This window comes from Misgurnus anguillicaudatus, chromosome 21 (genome assembly GCF_027580225.2).
Source record: "Misgurnus anguillicaudatus chromosome 21, ASM2758022v2, whole genome shotgun sequence".
Taxonomy (NCBI): domain Eukaryota; kingdom Metazoa; phylum Chordata; class Actinopteri; order Cypriniformes; family Cobitidae; genus Misgurnus; species Misgurnus anguillicaudatus.
In genome coordinates, this window is record NC_073357.2 from 54,840,462 (window position 1) to 54,863,338 (window position 22,877).

General features: G+C 32.9%; 2 protein-coding genes across 11 annotated transcripts in view; both read right to left on the reverse strand.

The window, feature by feature from the left end:
• Positions 1–206: 206 nt before the first annotated feature.
• rassf10b (Ras association domain family member 10b) lies at positions 207–2,599 on the reverse strand. The gene has a single exon (XM_055213830.2). The coding sequence runs from the start codon at positions 2,391–2,393 to the stop codon at positions 1,050–1,052; it is 1,344 nt and encodes a 447-aa protein (XP_055069805.1). The 5' UTR covers positions 2,394–2,599; the 3' UTR covers positions 207–1,049.
• Positions 2,600–9,022: 6,423 nt separating this feature from the next.
• The window catches only part of tead1b (TEA domain family member 1b), a 137,800-nt gene continuing 123,945 nt past the window's right edge, over positions 9,023–22,877 (reverse strand). For all 10 annotated transcript variants that reach the window (XM_055213885.2, XM_055213865.2, XM_055213893.2 and 7 more), the window contains 7 exons: positions 22,706–22,752; positions 22,453–22,514; positions 22,250–22,374; positions 19,115–19,288; positions 17,698–17,838; positions 16,351–16,503; positions 9,023–11,760 (listed from right to left, as the gene is read on the reverse strand). In XM_055213885.2, the coding sequence (XP_055069860.1) occupies positions 11,647–11,760; positions 16,351–16,503; positions 17,698–17,838; positions 19,115–19,288; positions 22,250–22,374; positions 22,453–22,514; positions 22,706–22,752 (816 nt within the window). In that variant the 3' untranslated portion in view covers positions 9,023–11,646. The remainder of the gene's footprint in view (positions 11,761–16,350; positions 16,504–17,697; positions 17,839–19,114; positions 19,289–22,249; positions 22,375–22,452; positions 22,515–22,705; positions 22,753–22,877) is intronic.

Genomic DNA, 22,877 nt, shown 5'->3' on the forward strand with positions numbered 1-22,877 from the left:
AATAATCTAGTATGTATTCATTTTCTGTCATAGTTTCTTCAAAATTAAGTTTTGAGTGTTTTTAATAAAAATATTTTCTTTTTCATCATGACGCATACAACCCGCCCCTTTAAATGCCACGCAACTGGCCCCACCCACCTTAACTAACACATTTTCTGTGGGAAACCCTGCATTCAACTTACAATTTTTTAAGGTAAGGTAATCAATTTATTTAAGCTACATTTAAACAAATTTTTTTTTAAACAAAACAAAAAACTTTTGTTTAAATGTAGCTTAAATAAATTGCAAAAACACAAGAACGAGAAAACGATGACAGAATTTTCACTCCTTGGGTGACTGTCCCTTTAAGACCACACTCTCTGTGGCTGTCTCTGGGACGGCCCCCCTAAAGGGTGCATATTGGTACCTCAAAGGTGCACATCTGTACCTTAACAGTACATATTACAACATTTTTAAAGGGTGTCATCCCAGTGACAGCTTTTATAGATTTGTTTTCCTGACAAGTGCACATGTAAGCATGGATTATCCAATGTTTAATACTGTACTTATCGACATTTTTTTAATCTGGGTCTAGAGCAGGGTTCCAAACTTTGGTGCTAAAGGAATACAACAATTTTAAGTCTATAAACCCCAGTGATGTTTTTAACTAAAGCATATAGGTCATATTTGGTGCACATTATGCACAAATCTGAAAACATTTAAAGGGTTAACAAATTCTTATCTTCATTTTGCACTGAAAAAATGTAGCATGAAGTGGTTTTGCAAGCCAATTCAACCTACTATTTTAAGTTTTGACCTGTGATAAGTTGACATAACTTATAAAAACAAGTTGAAATTGTTTAACTTAATTAGTTAAGTTAAAGAAACATAAAAATACATTTGTGAATGCTGCATTTTTACAGTGTGGTTAAATTAACACTGATTATTGTAGATGAACATGAAAACAACTTTAAGTGCATAGTTAACCATTTAGTTATCCTGTTGGTATGAATACAAGCTGTCGTGATAAAAGGTGGAAAGAAACCTGAACTCTTCCCACTTCAGTAGATTTACACTAAAGATTCAAAGATGGTCGTGATATCCGAGTCTTGACTATGCATTGAACTGAGTCCCGTATCTGAATCGTCATCATTAATGTTACATGTCTTTGAAAGCCCTCTTGCCTGCTCGACCCACACATCGTCTCCCTGCAGTTCCATCAGTTGTTCTGTTTCTATCGTTTCTCCTTTCAGCGCAACATCGGCCTCAATGTCCTCCTCAAAATCCACAGAGTTCACCTTCTTCAGCAAATCCATCAGCTCGTTCTCTTTTGCATCCCATATTTCCTTGGTCAACTCCAAATCATTCTTTATAGCCTCCAAATCCGTGTTCAACCGCAGACCGATGTACAAACTCGTGTCCAGTTGGGTTCTGATCCTCTCCTCTTCCAAAACCAGCTCATTTTCGGAGGACACAGCATTGCTTTCTTGAGTCAGATCTGCAACCCTATGAGACGCCTCATAGGGGTGTTTATTAGAAAGTTCCTCGTGTCTTCTTTTCATCCACCTTTGATTGAGTTCCTCTTGAATTTCGGACGTGATGCTCTCCATAAGAGCCTCTTGCTCAGCTAGATCATCTTGGAGCTTAATCACCTCCTCACATCTTTCAGCGTATACCTCAAACTGGGCAAGAGCTTCAGCCGAAGTCATTTTGTCACCACCAAGCAAGTTTTTATCAGGGTTTGATTCCACCAAATAGGTATCCTGGACATAATTTATCCCATGCATCTTCATTCTATCAAAATGCACTTTAGCCTCGTACCTGTCGATCTCCCTGTCGAGCTCTTTAATCCTCTGAATCTGCTGGCGGATGGTGTGATCTTGAGAGAGGACCAGGTGCACCATAGTCTCCATCTTTTCCATAGACGATGCGTCCTTGGATACGTTCTTAGACTGCGCTTTTTTCTTATTGATCTTATCCAACTTTCTGAACGCTTTTCTCACAATCCGTCTTTGTTTCTCTTGGGACAGAGCCATGGTCACCCGCGCGGTCCCCTTGTACGCGCACGGGCTCTCCTTGCTGAGCACCACGCGCGCCTCCGCGCTCCGCGGCCCGCTGCTGGACACAGACGCCTCGTTTTTCACCAGCACGAACCTGACGTTTTCCTGCTCGTCTCCCCACGCGTTCCACAGGCGCAGGATTTTGGTTTTGTTGGGTAAAATGCGTTCAAATCCTCGCCATTTCTCCACTATGCAGTAGGACCGGGGCGAACCGGACAGAGAGAGTTCGGCCTGGTTCTGTTCGTCCAGTAACACACGGATCACATCCGCGCAGGTCGTGCGCTTTGACAAACCCGACACGAGCTTCTCTTCTCGGCAAAGCCACACTGATATTTTACTTTCCTCTGCTTCCATCTCCCTCACACTGATGAAAGTTTTCTGGTGAAGGAAATATTTCAGGTAAAATAAAAACTGCTAAGAGTTCCAAAGTTGTAATTTAGCATGAAAAAAATGGACGGAAAAAGTTTTGGTTTTGCTGCTCATAAGAGCGCAATAAGAGCTCCAGTGACTTCTCATGTGTTTGTCTCTGAGTGAGTGAGTGAATGAGACGGGACTGCGCTTCTCCTCTGATCACGTGACCTCCAACACTCTTCCTATTAGTTACACCTAACTTGAACATCACAATAAAGTCTCATGTATTAATTTATTAGCTAACATAAACTATCACAAACTATCTTTTTATAACATTTATTACAATTTAATTATAGTTATTACAATTGTTCTGTAAATTCCGATGCTAGTGTTTTTTTTAACCTTACCACAGTAAATATTAAAGTATACTACAGTATTTTCTACAGCTTATCAGTTCACTATACCGAATACAGTAGCATACGCATTAACAAAGTAGTAATACAGTATGCTACTATTTGTTTACTATAATTATGCTAAATTACACTGCAGTCGTTGTTTATTTCTGTGTTTATTGTTTTATTTATTTTTAAATATGCATTACACATTAAAATTAACATTTACTTTGATTAATAAATGCTGTAGTGTTCATTGTAAGATAACAAATGAAGCGTTACTATAAAGTGTTACCAAAATATTATAATTACAAGCATGATATTACTGCATAAACTGATGACAACCTTCCCCCCTGTGTATATATTATGTAATGTTGTATTGTATGGTTCTGCTTTTTTCATTTTTCACTGAAAAAATGAATATTTCTCATTGCATTGTTCCTCTTATAAGATAAATAAATTAAATCAATAAAAAACAAATGTTTCTGAACTTTAAAGACATCTAATAAAATATTTTAAAGTATAATGCAAAATAATAAAGAATAGCATTTTGGCAAGCTTCCATATTAACATGCTTTGAAACTAATGTTATGTTGTTTTATTCATAAAACACGAGCTGAATGAATTTTGGTGTGTTGTAAATAGTTGTAAATAGTTAATAAAAATCGATATGTGTTCCTCCTCCTCCTTCAAAAACACATTTATGAATTCTTTTTAATATTCGTTTATTGATGCACTGAAAACAAAATGCTGCATTTTTGTCAAATCAACATATATTTGTATGTTACTTTAACTTAACAAATTAAGTTAAACAATTTCAACCTGTTTTATAAGTTATCAGTTATGTTAACTTTTTTTAAGTCAAAACTTAAAATAGTAGGTTAAATTGACTTGCAAAACCAGGTTGTTTTAATTTCATGCTGCATTTTCTTTACAGTGTGCGCTCAATTCAACAATGAAAGTAGTTGCAAAAATCTGCTTGCATAGATTTTACACTATCTTTCTACAGATTCTGAATATTTGTCCTTTGTTAGTCAATGTTCTGACTGTAATTAAACACGATTCGTTAATTAAACGTTAACGTGTGACGTCTCCAAGACGACTGTTCAATATTTGGATAAACAAGCAGCTTTTGCTAAGCTAAGTAACCCACTGTAAATCTGCCAAAACTTGTTTTACATCGCTTTTAAACAAAGTTCACTGCGTGCCATGCCTGAAACAGATCTTATGATGGATGAAGAAATTTTGTTTGAAAAGTGAAAATGTTGTGTAGGTTTGTATTTGAACCCCAGCAGGTATTAAAGCTTCACCACAGCGCAGCTGCGCCCTCTAGCGCCCTGACATCACTATTACATTTACAAGATATAAGTGATTTACAATAAGCAAACTTTACATGATCATAAACCTGGAAAAAATATCTTTCTTATTAGTTTGACTTAAAATATTGCTAAATTCAACATTCATTCACAAAATTACAATAACACACTTTCATCCTTTATTTTAAACCAGAAAAAGACATTAGTTAACATGAACTAGGAAGGAACAACACTACTATGGCATTTATTATTCATTGTTCATGTTAATGTTTACTAATGCATATTCCAAATCAAACACTATATCTATTAAAGTTAGCTATGATAATGAGGAAACTATGAACAATCGTATTAGTATAAGCTAACAACACACAATGTAGTGCTGTTGGGTAGTAGCATTATTTTCCATGTGGTGTTATTACACAGAATCTATGATCAATTAATGTATTTTATAAAATGCCCAAAACTGGGCTCGCACCATCTTGCACCTCCCAGGGGGCCATGGCACCCAGTTTGAGAACCAAACTTTATTTTCAGCGTGTCTTGTGTACAGTGCATTCATTCATGCCCCCCCCCAGAAAATGTATAACATAAAGCATTCAAAAACTTAACATTTTAATTAAATAAATTAATAAAATATTAAATGATACAATGTAGTGCTGTTTGTTAGCAGCATTATTTCTCTGAGGTTTAATTACACAGAATTTAAGATAAATTAATTTATTAAAAAAAAAACATATTAAACTGATGCCCTCCTGGCACCTCTCAGGGCCCCCAGTTTGAGAACCACTGAACAAAAGTCATCTGTTGCACAGTGATCAGTTTTAGAGTAAATTCATCACACCTCTTTGGAGAGCCCTGCTGTTAATTATTATTATTGCAACATGTCATAAATGATGACCTGCACGCCCTCTAGTGTTCAATGGTTTTATTACTTCAGCCACTGGTAAAGCCATGAAGGTTGAACTGTGAATGGTACATTTTTAAAAGGAAGTTAAACGAATAGTTCACCCATGACATGAGGGGTAACACAGATAGTTTGAAGAACACCCCAACTATGTGGTCACATATGATTATTTGTGAGTCCTAACATCATCACCAACACACCTGACATAAGAGAATCTTGCGGGATGGAATTTAATTAATTTTTTTTTTTTCAAACACTGGAAACAAACTGGTGACACTAGAGATTATGCTTGAAAGTAAATTAGTAAATCAATTTCACTTCGAATCAACGCCAATGTAAGAGTTGTGACTTTAACCCCTTAATTGGCACAGCCCTTTTTGAGTGTGTGTGTGTGCGTGGGGGGGGGGGTAAAAAGGTGATGTAAACCTTTAAAATAATATAACTTTGGAATTTTTTTTTGTCTAGAAGCCTAATCTTGGTGTTGTTTTAAAGAAGACACTTTAAAGTTTTTCATGTACGTGTCTGGGGGTGAAAATATTAAATAATTTTTTAAAGCAGTTTACATTTATTGTAATAAATAAATAGAATGCAATAAACTAAATAATTTATCCATTTAAAAAAAAGAATAAGGTTTGTGTTCACTTTAAAACCACTTTAAGTGTTTTTACCAACAACAGCCACTAGGTGTCAACAGTTTGCTGCATACTCTTTTTACAAAATAATAAATTACTGTCACTGCATTATTATTACTGATAAAATGTTTAGAAACATTAATATTTTTAGACATTTTCAACGATACATAGTTGAATTTATGAGTATAAAATATACAATTAATAAAAATATACAATTAATAAATTACTGTCACTGCATTATTATTACTGACAAAATGTTTTGAAATATGAATATTCTTAGACCTTTTCAATGATATATATAGTTGAATGTATTAATATAAAAAATATAATTAATAAGAAATATAAAATTAATAAATTACTGTCACTGCATTATTATTATTATTACAGATAAAATATTTTGAAATATGAATATTCTTAGACCTTTTTAGTATATAGTTGAATTTATTAATAAAAAAAATTAATAAAAAATCTAAAATTAATAAATTACTGTCACTGCATTATTATTACTGACAAAATGTTTCGAAATATGAATATTCTTAGACCTTTTCAATTATATAATAGTTGAATGTATTAATATAAAAAATATAATTAATAAAAAATCTAAAATTAATAAATTACTGTCACTGCATTATTATTACTCATAAAATGTTTAGAAATATTAATATTTTTAGACATTTTCAACGATACATAGTTGAATTTATGAGTATAAAATATATAATTAATAAAAATATTAAATTAATAAATTGCTGTCACTGCATTATTATTACTGATAAAATGTTTAGAAACATTAATATTTTTAGACATTTTCAACGATACATAGTTGAATTTATGAGTATAAAATATATAATTAATAAAAATATTAAATTAATAAATTACTGTCACTGCATTATTATTACTGACAAAATGTTTTGAAATATGAATATTCTTAGACCTTTTCAATGATATATAGTTGAATGTATTAATATAAAAAATATAATTAATAAAAAATATAAAATTAATAAATTACTGTCACTGCATTATTATTACTGACAAAATGTTTTGAAATATGAATATTCTTAGACCTTTTTAGTATATAGTTGAATTTATTAATGTAAAAAATTAATAAAAAATATAAAATTAATAAATTACTGTCACTGCATTATTATTACTGACAAAATGTTTCGAAATATGAATATTCTTAGACCTTTTCAATGATATATATAGTTGAATGTATTAATATAAAAAATATAATTAATAAAAAATCTAAAATTAATAAATTACTGTCACTGCATTATTATTACTGATAAAATGTTTAGAAATATTAATATTTTTAGACATTTTCAACGATACATAGTTGAATTTATGAGTATAAAATATATAATTAATAAAAATATTAAATTAATAAATTACTGTCACTGCATTATTATTACTGATAAAATGTTTAGAAATATTAATATTTGTAGATATTTTCAACGATACATAGTTGAATTTATGAGTATAAAATATATAATTTATAAAAATATAAAATTAATAAATTACTGTCACTGCATTATTATTACTGATAAAATGTTTAGAAACATTAATATTTTTAGACATTTTCAACGATACATAGTTGAATTTATGAGTATAAAATATATAATTAATAAAAATATTAAATTAATAAATTACTGTCACTGCATTATTATTACTGACAAAATGTTTTGAAATATGAATATTCTTAGACCTTTTCAATGATATATATAGTTGAATGTATTAATATAAAAAATATAATTAATAAAAAATATAAAATTAATAAATTACTGTCACTGCATTATTATTACTGATAAAATGTTTTGAAATATGAATATTCTTAGACCTTTTTAGTATATAGTTGAATTTATTAATGTAAAAAATTAATAAAAAATATAAAATTAATAAATTACTGTCACTGCATTATTATTACTGACAAAATGTTTCGAAATATGAATATTCTTAGACCTTTTCAATGATATATATAGTTGAATGTATTAATATAAAAAATATAATTAATAAAAAATCTAAAATTAATAAATTACTGTCACTGCATTATTATTACTGATAAAATGTTTAGAAATATTAATATTTTTAGACATTTTCAACGATACATAGTTGAATTTATGAGTATAAAATATATAATTAATAAAAATATTAAATTAAAAAATTACTGTCACTGCATTATTATTACTGATAAAATGTTTTGAAATATTAATATTTTTAGACATTTTCAACGATACATAGTTGAATTTATGAGTATAAAATATATAATTAATAAAAATATAAAATTAATAAATTACTGTCACTGCATTATTATTACTGATAAAATGTTTAGAAACATTAATATTTTTAGACATTTTCAACGATACATAGTTGAATTTATGAGTATAAAATATATAATTAATAAAAATATTAAATTAATAAATTACTGTCACTGCATTATTATTACTGACAAAATGTTTTGAAATATGAATATTCTTAGACCTTTTCAATGATATATATAGTTGAATGTATTAATATAAAAAATATAATTAATAAAAAATATAAAATTAATAAATTACTGTCACTGCATTATTATTACTGATAAAATGTTTTGAAATATGAATATTCTTAGACCTTTTTAGTATATAGTTGAATTTATTAATGTAAAAAATTAATAAAAAATATAAAATTAATAAATTACTGTCACTGCATTATTATTACTGACAAAATGTTTTGAAATATGAATATTCTTAGACCTTTTCAATGATATATATAGTTGAATGTATCATATAAAAAATATAATTAATAAAAAATATAAAATTAATAAATTACTGTCACTGCATTATTATTACTGAATTTGTTTTTGAAATATGAATATTCTTAGACCTTTTTAGTGATATATAGTTGAATTTATTAATATAAAAAATTTCTAAAAAATATAAAATTAATAAATTGCTGTCACTGCATTATTATTACTGACAAAATGTTTTGAAATATGAATATTCTTAGACCTTTTCAACGATAAATATAGTTGAATGTATTAATTAAAAAAATATAATTAATAAAAAATATTAAATTAATAAATTACTGTCACTGCATTATTATTACTGATACAATGTTTTGAAATATGAATATCCTTAGACCCTTTTAACGATATATAGTTGAATTTATTAATATAAAAAATAATTAATAAAAAAAATAAAATGAATAAATAACTGTCACTGCATTATTATTACTGATAAAATGTTTTGAAATATGAATATTCGTAGACCTTTTTAACGATATAGTTGATCGTGATAGATTAAAATTTGCATGTAAAATACTGAAGTAAACTCAGGTGTCCCGCTCACGGGACAGCCACAGTTAAGGGTGAAAGTTTTTTTTTCTTTCTGAAAAACGCATGGCAAAGACGAGGTGCATTTTAATTATTTATTTTATTCAATATCGTATACATACAAAGTATCTAGAAAGCTACAAAATATCTACCACTTTATCAAGAAGGCATCAAAATGTTACGGAGCAAAGACAGAACAGTTGCGATAAAGAACACACACATAGTAGGTTTATTTTCTCGTCTGTCAGACCTGCTCCGATCTGGGATATTAAAAGATATCACACCTTTGTACCAAGAAAAGCCAGAATATATTTTATACAAAGCACCTTTTTACAAAAAATCTCTGCACACAAACTCCATATCTTTAATGATACTATCTGAACTAGAGAAAAGTTCACTTTAAAGCCAACATCTTAAATGGTAATGAACATAGGAGGTACCAGTACCTACACACATAGACAAAACAGAAACAATTCAAAAATATATATATATATATATAAGCTAAACCGCTGACATACTGTAGTCCACATTCCATTAAAATCATCGTTTAGTGTCCATAACGAGCAAAATAATGTCCGTTTAACATTCATCATATTAAAGGCATCAGTTCTCGGACCCCTAGAGAAGTGAAGGGCACTGTTAAGGAGGGACAGACGTAACAAATGCACCAGCAGCGGTAACAGTATAGACACCCGGACGGGTGCAGAATATACTGACGTCATCACGAGACCATCGCGCACATGTAGAACAACACAGGAAGATCTCTAAAAGTCATTTATGAACCATGAACAATAACAAAGGACGCAGGGAGGGAGAACACAAAACAACACCGTTTGCCATTTTGAGCACACTTGACTCCACAGTTTACTTTAAGCATTACAACATACAGAACTGTAAATCTAACTTCGCTTATAATCGTCCACTTAACAGTACGAATAAATTATGTAGTGATGGTGATGATTTGTTGAAAGCCAACTTTTATCCATCAAGGATTTTTTCACGTGGCCTGGTTAAAACCTTTCCTAAGCTTGGAGGAGTAACACACCTTGACATCACTTAATATAGTGTTTAGTATATTTATAAAGAAAAATAATACATTAGATGGCTTAAAATCAATCGTACAAGTAGCTCTGTGTCAAATAGGTCTAAAAAAACAACAAAAACAACGTTTGCCACATTCACCAAAATCAAATGCAGACATAACGCTTTGAATACATATCCACTCACTAGCCCATGTTGATTCTTCTATAAAATTATATGAAGGCAATGTGGTGAATATTTTACCTACATCCATTTATTTGGTTTCTGGTCATCTTTATAATAACATCAGTCTTTTCTAAGCTGGAAAAATCTGAACCGAAGGCACTTTCATGCTACAGTGCAGGTAAGAAAGAGGAGATAAATGCATCTCCGATAACTTTTTGGTCTTTTCGGATATTGAAAGGCAAGATTGGATAGTTACGTATACGTCTTACATGTAGAGATGTGGTAAAAGATCAACCAAATGTGCACACCGGCCAGCGCTCCGTTTATAAAGATGACGCATATAATCTTAGTGTCGTTTCCTCAAGTTCACTAAGGCACTGTGCTTGTCCTTTTTTTCAGTTTTGTACTGTACAACTTTCACAACACGTGACAAGAACTAAAATCTTCCAGCTTAGGAAAGAAATCACAGCTTTAGTGGCATCTTTTGGAGTTCACACAAACGTTAAGGCTTGCAGTCTTTGAAAACGATTAGGCCACGGAGACGTGGGCTGTGTGGGAATGACAAAGGCAGCAAGGAACTCTGGGATTGATTACACGACTAAATCCGAATAGAAGTTGCTCCGTGATGGGCTTCGCGAAATGTGGCATCTTCTGTGCGTCTGAGAAACAAATCTCTTGCTGAAGATCTCCAGCGAAAAAATCCAAGTGCTCGGGTTAAAGTTGACAGATCATCCGTCAACCCCTGGTAAGTTAATACAGTGCTTCTTGTTTTAGAAATACACAAGCATGACGGTAGGAGGCATTTAGCTGTACAGGAAACAGTAAGGGGTCAATCTCTGCGATTTATTGCAGGTGACTTATGGGAAAACAGACACAGGTTGGTCAAAAGTTCGGTTATCACAGTGCAGTTATTCCTTGGGATGTCGACAGAAAAAAAAAGGTGGAAAATAATTAATATTTTTAAGGGCTGGGCTCATGAATTCCCTGAATTCTCGTGATGTTTTGAATGCAGGATTTTTTTTATATCTTTGACACTTCAGGAGATTTCTTTTTTTATAAATCTGAGACTTTTTTCTTTGGGAAAAACCTACAAATACGTGAAAAGAAGGTTTATAGATTATCTACACCCATACGCTTCCATACAAATGACAGACGTATATCATGTACAGAAGGCTAATATCTGTTATAATTTGTGAAAAAAAAAAATTATGAGGTTGTCTGACTCAAACCCAAACCTTAAATGATACTGTTACTTATGTACAGCCTACGAACGAGTGATGATCGGCAATCTTCGACATTACTGCCCGCTTTAAAACAACATAATACAACTGTACCGCCATTCACAGCCGCAGTTAAACGTCAAACACGTTATTAAAGGAAAAATATATATATATAATTAAAAGCATCACCCAAATGTGACAAAATCATGTTGAGTGAATGTTGAGGAGGCACTGCCACAGTAATGAGGTTGAGAGTCTGCTGTATGTGAAAGAGTCGCTTTAATCCTTCACTAGTCTGTAGATGTGATGCTGGGCTCCGTGCTCACTGTTTGACACCTCAAACACACAGGCCATGCACAGCAGGGTCTCCTGTGTGTCTCTGTTTGTGACCACCTGAAACACAAGGGTAAAAGGTGCAATTACTGTGCCGTTTATGCCAAATTTACACTCATTTCATTTCGCATCAAAATAATGAAACTTAAAGGAATAGTCTACTCATTTTCAATATTAAAATATGTTATTACCTTAACTAAGAATTGTTGATACATCCCTCTATCATCTGTGTGCGTGCACGTAAGCGCTGGACGCTTCGATAGCATTTAGCTTAGCCCCATTCATTCAATGCTACCATTTAGAGATAAAGTTAGAAGTGACCAAACACATCAACGTTTTTCCTATTTAAGACAAAATAAAACGTAGCGCTTTTCTAAGTGGATTTAAAAGAGGAACTATATTTTATGGCGTAATAGCACTTATGGGAGTACTTCGACTCGGCGCAGTAACACCCTCCCTCTCCCATTATGAGAGTGAGAAGGGGAGCGGACTTTTCAGGCGAGTCGAAGTACTCCCAAAAGTGCTATTACGCCATAAAATATAGTTCCTCTTTTAAATCCGCTTAGAAAAGCGCTACTTTTTTTTCTACCACCAAACTTGCTCGTATAACTACTCGTCTTAAATATGAAAAACGTTGATGTGTTTGGTCACTTCTAACTTTATCTCTAAATGGTACCATTGAATGAATGGGGCTAAGCTAAATGCTATCGAAGCGTCGCAGCGCGCTCCAGCGCTTACGTGCACGCACACAGATGATAGAGGGATGTATCAACAATTCTTAGTTAATGTAATAACATATTTTAATATTGAAAATGAGTAGACTATTCCTTTAAGGGAGTTCTACATTGTTACACGCAACTATAAATACGTTTTTGAATTTGATACCAGCATTCAAGTAGAAATCTGTAAAATGTATAATCATTGCAGAGGTCAGGTGGTGCAACTGCTATGAATGTCCCTAAAAAAATGATTATAGTTTTATGAAAGGCAAGCTAAGGTTGTCGTAATTGTTGTTCAACTTGAAAAAAAAGATTGTTTTTAAATGTATAACTCTGGTAAAGTTTACACTTTCACACTATTTTCAGGATTATAATTTTAAATGCCACTATCAAATGTATATAAATCTGGCAAATAGACAATGTTTTTTTGTACCACCTGACATTTCTTTGAATGGGGATATCAAAAATATTGTGGAAAAAAATCATTAAAATGCACTTCAATAAACAAAACTTGTTATACACATTGTTCCTGACTCAAAAATACGCATTAGGGGTGTGCGGGGCACAAACTAAAGCGGGGTTAATTGTAGCCTACATAATATGGACCGTTTACATTGTTGCACAGGGTTGAGCGATTTGTTTTTCATATTGTTTTCATGCTGCCAAAAGACAATCTCCCACAAATTTATGGAAATGTATAATGTTTTTCCAGAGAGTTATTTACGAACGAGTGTTTTGGTGGCATGTAAGTACATTTTTTCATCATATGTTTTTTTCGGTTTCTGAGTTGGGTGTGCAAGATACCAAATCCAATGTCATGTCATATCAGTGTCTTGTTGACTAAAACATAGCCTCATTTTGAAATATGTCTGCAACTTTTTGGTTGGCTTGAAAATATTTTAATTGTAACGCCATGCTACAACTAATCCCTCAGGACTTACAATATAAAAACAGCTAACGTTAGCGTAATTCTTGCTGTTGTTTTAAATAGGCTACACACGAATGATTGCTGCTGCCAACAAAATAAATCTGCGTGTCTTATCAAAAATGTCAAGTGTCAAAATTAATTTTTGTTCATATCTTAAATATTGATTGAATATGGTCACGTCAAAGATTAAAATCATAATGAAATTAATGGCTAAAATCAGACATTGATTTTCATTATCTCTTGATTTTGAGACTTTAGTCTGGTTTTTAGAGACTGGGTCACATATAAACATTTTTTTGTCATAATTGTGCTGCTTTTTCTCACATATTTAGCAATTTGTATCCATTTATAATTGAACTATTGTAAGAAAAGGGCTGGATGAATGAATACAGTGTGTATACCTGTCTATTACAGACAGATATATAAACAATATCCACTTCAAGTATATAGACAAAATAGTATTGGAATATTTGCCTGCAAACTTAATTTTTAGCAAGTGTTACAACTAACCCTCTGCCTGTTACTATTAACCCCACCTACTACAGTATGGGGTAAGTTGTAACGTTTGCACTTCTGTCACGTTTGGTGTAATTGTCCAAGAATGGTAAGTAATAGTAACAAACTTCAAATAGTCATTTGTAGCAGAGATGTGTGTGTTGCTTGTGTAAAAATATAATTAATTAAACTCAAACAATTTTAACGATTGAGCCAAACCCAAAAGCTTTAGGTTGTCTCCCCCACATAGATTTTTTAGGAGCTTGTTTTGTCATTAGCTGGGTTTCTAGCCAAAAGCGAAGTGAATCTTTTTAAAATTGGCAAAGAAAGATAAACAAACAATGCAAATTAGGTGCGTTTCCATTAAGTTCTTCAAGCAAATAATGGTGGTATGGGTAACCTAGTAATCAATAGTAGATAAAACAAGGCACGCTTAGAAAATTAGACAGAGACAAAACATATTTCCGCTATTATCCACCAGGTAGCGCTCTTATCCAACTTATAAAACCTGGAAGTATCCCCTTAGGGCAAACAGTTCAAACTCTGTGTATGTTTTAGGGATGGGCACGGATATTCGAATATTCGATCGGCAATAATAATTCGAATTTAAAAAATGCTATTCAAATGTTTGTTTGTTTTTAATGTGCCACCAAAGGGTTACGACTTATTTAATGCTTTTTCACTTCATCTATACTGTCTTTTACAGACTTAAATGTAAAATATACATGAACATTAATTCGTATGTATTTCTGATTGTTTGGCAATGCAGATTGCAGCTGAATTTAAGTTTTTCCTTTTATCTCCGGGTTTGTGCGCCGCGCCGTATTTGGCCACTGGCTCAGTGAGGGCTCACGTGTTATTAAACGTGCTTCTCCGCCGCCCGCTTCAACACATCATGAGAGATTTGTAAGCTTTCTGTTATAAAGTCTACTTTATTTTGTTAATAACGAGACAGACACGGAGAACGAAATGAAACGGAGAACATTTATAATATGCGGTGCTCTTTCGAAAATGAACCGGATAACTGCACACGGCAGTTTAAAGCAAAGCTCCGTCTTTGTGAAATGTTGTTAAATTAAGCTAACGTTAGTAACTTTGCATAGTCAACAATAATCTATCGAGCCAACTTACGTTATTTGTAAAATAATGTTAAATACAGATATTCAATCTTGTTCAATGCGTCTGTTGTTTTTATCGGATAACCATCATCACGAGGAAGAGTTTTCTCCGCAGCACCGGCATTATTGTATCTAGTCAGAAGAACGGGCTTTCACCGAAGCAGGTAGGTTTTCTTTATTCACAAATACATGTCAAACTAAACTGAGAAGATATTTATATGGCGACTGAGCAATCGGTTATGTAGATGTGTTTTTTCGTTTGCTCCGGGCTCTTATTTTTTGAGTCTGTTTAAATGATGATAGCCTACTTTGTCAAGTCCTCAAACTTTAAACTTCGCAAGTCCTCAAACTTCGCTTAGATTTGGGGTTAGTGTATAATATTTGGTATAATATAATGTATGTAAGATCAAACAGTAATGAATTCATACTAACGACCGACTTGAAACTAAGGGTTTGACTGACTCAGACTTCGCTCCGCATGGGGTTTTAACGCCTTTTTCTGTAGGATATTTTTTAAGAAGAATTTAAAAATATATATATTTTTACAATGTTTTTAACTTAAAAATACATATATATACATACAGAATATAAGTTTAGCTTGTTGTGGTTATTTCCTAATTATAAGCCTTCTGTGAAATTATGACAAAATGAAAAATACAAAACATGCATGTCTTAATTAACATAATTTAAATAAACGAATATTCGAATATTCGTTCTTTATGAGCTTAAATATTCGAATAGTAAATTACTAGAAAATGCCCATCCCTAGTATGTTTTAATCACTCTGAATCTGATCTCTATCAAAAGTCCTTCACAAAAACTCAATTATCTCAGCTTTTTGCCAAAAATTATGTATTTTTGAAGAAACCTACCCATATTTGAGAGGTGATAAAAAACAAATAAAGGTAGGATGAAATGTTTTTTGTTCGAAAGCAAAGGTCTGTTCTTTCATTTGATATATTGTATGTTTATATATTTAAAGAAGAACATTTTCTGGAAGGCGTTAAACTTTTTTGAAAATCTTGAAAAATGCTGGCACTGGCAACTTTTGCATTTCCATAACTCGTTTCTTATGCCTTACTTCAAAATGCGCATAACATATGGGTGAAGAACAACTCAGCTAATGAACCATTTGCACTACAAATGCATTCATCTTCACCGTCACTGAAAGTGATGTTAACAAATAACAGCAGGTGAGAGTGAAAACACAGAGGAGCAGGAATTGACGGAAGAGGAAGTGAGCACAGCAAAGTCCACACCCACCAGCGCATTAAAAAAGACCCTCACTACAGAGGAGAATAAAGCCCTAATTCTGGTTACAAAGAGGGTTTTACTCCCCTCTGCAGGAGATGACACCTCAAAATAATGATTGACAGACAACCACACTCACCAATAAGATGGTGAAGTTCTCCAGGACACTGTTCATCATGTATTTCTCAGGCAGGTGCTTGAGTTTGTGGATGAAGTTGATCATGTATTCACACATGGGTGATCGACTTATCCTGTAGACAAAGCGTCCGTTTTCAAATCGAGCATACTCCGTCTGAAAGGAAAGAGAGAAGGAATTAAAACAGATGACTGGACAAAAAGTACTATGGTATTACCATGATTGTTGGGTATCTATCACTATATAACACTGTAAATAAATATGCAGCATTAAATTTATAATATATTATCTCAATGTTTCTCTAGATAACAACTTGCTTCTCAAATTTTCTGCTGATGAAGACACCTAATAATACCAGATACTCCTTTCTTCCATTTTAATTTCTCTTAAAGGGACACTCCACAAAAAATGCTAATTTTCCAGCTCCTCTAGAGTTAAACATTTGATTTTTACCGTTTTGGAATCCATTCAGCTGGTCTCCGGGTCTGGCGCTACCACTTGTAGCATAGCTTATCATAATCCATTGAATCTGATTAGACCATTAGCATCGCGCCTAAAAAATAACCAAAGAGTTTGCCTAGACATATCTGACTAGAAAATCACAACTTTAAATTTTCCGTCGGTCTTAGTAGACAATGTAACTACAGAAGAGTCAAGTTTTAAATAGGAAAAATATCAAAACTAAACTCTTTGGTAATTTTTGAGCTAGATGCTAATGGTCTAATCAGATTCAATGGATTGTGCTAAGCTATGCTAAAAGTGCTAGCGCCAGACCTGGAGATCAGATGAATGGATTCCAAAACAGTAAGAATCAAATGTTTCACTCTAGGGAGCTGGAAAAAGAGCATATTTTCAAAAAAGTGCAGTGTCCCTTTAAGGAAACTTAGAAAAAACATCTGAATCAAGGTTGATAACCGATAAGAACACCCTTAAAGGGATAGTTCACAAAAAAATAAAAATTTACTCAACCTTAAATTGATACATATCTGCATAAATTACTTTGTTCTGCTGAACACAAAGAAGGATTTTTTGAAGAATGTAACTGAACAAATCTGGGGCACCATTGACTTCCATAGTAGGAAAAAATAACACAATGAAAGTGAATTGTGCCTTTGATCTGTTTGGTTACAAACATTCTTCAAAATATCTTCCTTTGTGTTTGGCATAACAAAGTAATGTGAGTAAATTATAATTTTTGGGTGAACTAACCCTTTAAGTCACCATAAGTATACAATAGCAACTTATGGGCAATAAAAAATAAAATTAACTACTTATTGAAACCACATCACTGCTTTAGCTGTTACAACTGCAACTCACATGTAAAATACTGTATTTTTACTGTACATTTACCTCTACTTTTTCCACAACTTGTTTGCCGAACGAGCAAACTTTGGTGGAGCAGGTGATGGTCATGTTCTCCGGGCTCTCATATTGACTGGTTACTCCATAGAAAGCCCCAGTTTCATCTAGGATGTTGCAGTTTAAGTCGGCCTGAGAACCAATGAGACGTCATCTTTAAGTAACCACACTTACATTTGATGTTTAGACGCAAGCTATTTTATCAATAAATGTGATATCATCTCATTTTGAAATTAGGAGCAACAAAGTTTGATTTCAATCACTGAGTTTACATTGATTTCAATCTTTGCAATGTCCTTACTCAATCAATATAAAAGATATCAAGGTTATATTTTTACAGAATGTTCTTTACATTATGCAGGATGATTTTATGTAGAAAACAAAAATGACTCGAGCTGTGTTTTCAGAGACAATATCACAAATGTTTTAAACTGAACACATTGGGTTTCAGCACAAAACTGCCATCTAGTGGAGATTAGAAGCATAGCTACTTTTTAATTTATATACAAATCAGTCATATAAAGTTTTTTGTTATTTTCAAAGCATGATGGTCCTTTTCCCAATATGAGAAAAATCTTAAACATGTGGGTGAGTGAAAAAAATGAACCATTTCTTTAAAATGACATTTAACTACAGATATTAATATATAAAAAAGGACATAAAAGGTTGAAAAAAAAAATTATAGCACACAGCTCGCTGTCATCTATTTCAACCTTGTGCCTCGCTGTTCATTCTGGTATTAAAGCCAGAAGAAGAAAAATTCATTTCTGACATACTCTCTTTTCATTAAGCCTGCTACATTTTCACATCATATTCAAGCGAGGCATTATTGTGTAGATCCAGAGTTTCATTTGAAATTCAGATCCCCGCTGTCACTTCAAACAGCCCGGCTCCGACCACGCCGTGGCCCACTTTGTTGCTTGCCGCTAGTTAGCATTTCACAAAATGAATGCCATGTTTGAATAGCTATTAGGGGAGCAACCAGGTCATGCAATTGTTTTGATATATTAAACTGAATAAGTGAAAGCTTTGATCATGGACTCTTCAGCTATGCCGTGCCAAATATAGCCGGCGGTTTGGACGCACACAGAAAAGCGTCTTTACAACTAAAGTGGCAGGCGTCTTTAGTGAAACGAACAATTATTCATGCATGCAAACACCCGGTGGATAAATATTTGCAATAAACAGGGAATTGTATGGGTGGTAAACAAGAAATGTGGTAATTTCGATCGCATTAGTTTAAACCCAGCCATAGACTGAGCATGCATAACACAACACACTGCATACGTGTAACAAGAAATACAAAATTATTTCTAGATTAATTGTTGCATTACAATGTGTTCATTGGCGGTCAACCGTGTCTTTTGTGGTGGTGTTGGTTTTGTTTCTTCCACAGAAATGTACTCACCCAAAACTTTATGAGAAAGAATGAATTCTGAGGACCCTTGCCAAACAGCTCCTTCAGTCCTCCTTTCTTCTCTGGAAATTTGTCATAAATCTGATGAATGTCCACGGACTCGAGCAAGGCATCGCTGTAAGAGTAATTTGTCTGACCGATGTGCACGAAAAGATGCTTGTTGTACTGCAGAGAGAACACAGAGACAAAAAACTGTTTCTGAAAAAATTACAATGAGTACCTTCTATTTTAAAAGGTCATGGGCAGGGCCAGACAAAATCTGGAAATGTTTTTGATTTTCTGTGGAAATATTTTGTAAAAATCTGCGGAATGATTTACATTTTAAAAAAAATATTAGATAATTTAAGCAGTAAATATAACAAAATAATTATGATACATCAAACAAAGAGTCCTCGGAATTAAACAGGACCAACATGAACCAGATAATGTGCATGTCAAGATAGAATTATATTTTGTATATAAAATGGCATATATTGTTGTTTATAGTGTTATATGTTATGGAAGAATAAAAAAGCTTGTGTTAATACGTTCTCATTATTAATGTCATAATTTTTTTATTTTATATTAATCATAACAAGAGCACTCGTCTTGTAAAAGGATCTGAAATGATCATGTGCTGAGTGCTGACTGTCGTCTCACATAGATGATCTCCTTAACTCCGCAGTAAGTTTTTTTTAATCCCAAATATCAAACATTTTGTGCTAGCTATCATTAAGAACGATCACAGAAAGCATCACGCGCAGAGTTTATGTACTCCATGTCAATGACGTGCGGGATAGGCTATGTATGTGTGCTTATTATTGAGCACACACACATAAAAATATATACCTTGTTATGCACTGCCAGCAAACAGTTGCTGTCATTTTACTGTCTAGGTTAACTATAGACCCGATATAGTCTGGCTTTAAGTAATGCACTTCGAGCCAAAATAAACTTAAAAAAATAGCTTGTGAGATGTATTGTATTCCAACATATAAGCAAAATCAACAGTGAATTACTTTTATTTAATTATTTTATTTAATTACATTTATTTTGGGGCTATTATATCTATTAAATTTGCAATGACAGTCCATATTTTGCCTTGTTTTAGCCTAGACGTCTGGGCTTTGTTTGGCTATTAGATCTCTTTTAAACAAAAAATTGCTTGCTTGGAAATTGTGCACACAGTACTAGTGTTTTTGGAACAGAAAGCATTATTATATTAGTCAAATATTATTACATGTATGAAATATAAAATCTTGAATAAAGAGGAATATTTTTTTCCTGGTCAAGACCAACAGGTGCAATTTTGTATGATCAATTATGAACAATTTCAAAAATTCTGGTAAATGGTTGATAAATGGCTTCGGTTGTGCATCATCGATAACAAGACAAAATTCCCTGAATAGCACAGACAAAGATGAATTGCTGCCATCAGAGGCAAATAAAAAATATGTGACCTGGTCTCAGAGGTTCATATTTGGAAAAAATACAATTTTTTTTTAATATTTTCACTTACCAAACTACAAAATAGTATCCAGGTATTCTCATCTGATGTTACTTGCTATTATTGCTCTAAACATTTATTACAATATCTGCCATTAAATTCCTTAATAAACTCATTGTGACTAGCAGTGTTGTCACGATACCACAATTATTGTTTCGATACCGATACCCTGTCAAGAAGTTCGATTCCGATACTTTTTCAATACTTTTCCTGAAAAGGGAGAAACACTCTCAAATCGTATTGCTGTGCTTTATTTTAAAAACGGGACAACATTCTAATCATAGAACACACTAATAAATGAACATATGAACAGTAGATATATTAAACATTTAAGCAAAATATGAAATATATCAAAATATAAAAAATAAATTGAGCAATGGCATTCAAGGTAAAAAAAATAATAAATTTAGCAGCATTATCTCAGTTTTTCTCTTGTGAGCATTATCATAGTAAAAAAAAGATAAACAAGTACTTAAACAAATGTATTGATTTTTGTTTATTAATGTTAGATAATACATTAACATTTATATGATAAACAGATTATAGTGCAAATGTGAAAATAAACCTCACTGAACGACATGAGGGTTAATAAATGACATGTTTTTGTGAACTTAAAGCACAACAGTATCTGGGTTCATTTACTTTTTACCACAGTCAAAGTATTTTCTTGTCAGCTAAAATGCTGTCTGAATTTCTTAAGTCTGATAACTGTGAGGCGATTGTAATAACTTGGATCATTACAGCAAAAAAAAAAAAAAACGTGACAACACGCATATCAACCACAAATTGGTAAGTCTAGAATTAATACTTAGTGATGATTATCAGTCTCTCGTTGGCGTGTCAGTCCTTCAGTGCTTTGCTAGCGGCGTTAGCACACGGCTCTGTAGCAACATATATTTGTCTTACTTCACTTGTGTCCTTCGGCTTCCCATGTTTATTTGACTCGCATCCGAAAAAACCTCCACACAGCACTACTGCTTGGCTTTCTTGTACTGTTAAACCAGAGCGAACGAGACGAAGAGAGGAGGCGGAGCACTGCATTCACGTGCACTGTGTGTGTGCGCGCCGTTTAAAAGAAAAAGAGAGAACGTGCAGCTGGTGTTCGCAGAGTTACAAAAAAAAACAACGCGCAGCTCGTCTCAGAGTATCGATTCCGCGGGACACGAGTATTGGAATCGTTTTAAATTGTCAGTATCGATATGTATCGAAATACCGATAGTTTTGACAACACTAGTGTCTAGGGATGCACCGATACAGCCATTTTCCATTACTGTTCCAATTCCGAGTATCGGCCGATCCCGATACCAGCCGATACTACTGACTTTTCTTAAAACAATTTGAAATGGCATGCACACGCGCACACACACACTAACCAAACAATTTTTAAACGTTTTTAAACTTAAATAAAAAAAAACGTAAATTACCAAAAAATTACTTTGGTTGAGTTTTTAAAGGCAGGGTCACAATTATTTAGTTATTTCCTAGTTAATAATCAAAAGGCTGCACTAAAACATCAGCAGCCTAGAACACTGCCTTTTTTTAGTTTTAAAGAATTAAGAAGTTTTGGGATGAAGTGATCGATATGACTAGGAACTTGTATTAATGAAGTAAACAGGGTCAATTTTTATGGTGTTACTCACAGAATCTGGATCTCTCTGGTGTTCAAGGAAAGCCGAAAACTCCACTAATCTGAGTTTAGACGTGCCGATGGATCGGCCCTGCCAGGCGGGCACTGTGGGTGCTGGTGCTGTCGGGGGCTCGTAGCCTGCATAAAATACACAACACATGAGCACTTTGTTGAATCTTAACAGATCAGAAATATGGCTGATGGTGAATGACATACTTGAGATTGTAGTTGTGACTGCTGGCTGGATTGGGTATGCCTGCTGGACAAATGGCTTGATGCTAAAACAAATGAATATTTTAAAAAAAGAGAGCAAATTAGTGGTCAAAACCAAAATTAAGCAGTAACATCTATTAGATAGTTTTTGAAGATTATAAAGTAAGAAAATATTTTAATATAAATGCATTTTAAGTGCTGTAAGGAGATGAAAATGTCTCTCAGATCAGAAATTCGAAAGATAAATTAAACTCACTCTTGGGACGATCCGGGCTGCCCTGTGGATATCATCCCCTGCCAAAACTAGAGGATTAATTATAGATAAACAATATAAATAAACAACAAAACACAGCCTATCCAAATTCACAAACACCATCTGCATGCTCTTGATACACAAGTTATCATATGCTGATTGAAAAACGAGATGA

Excerpts from the sequence above, each read along its gene's own strand:
- rassf10b (XM_055213830.2), bottom strand. The coding sequence starts at position 2,393 with ATGGAAGCAGAGGAAAGTAAAATATCAGTGTGGCTTTGCCGAGAAGAG.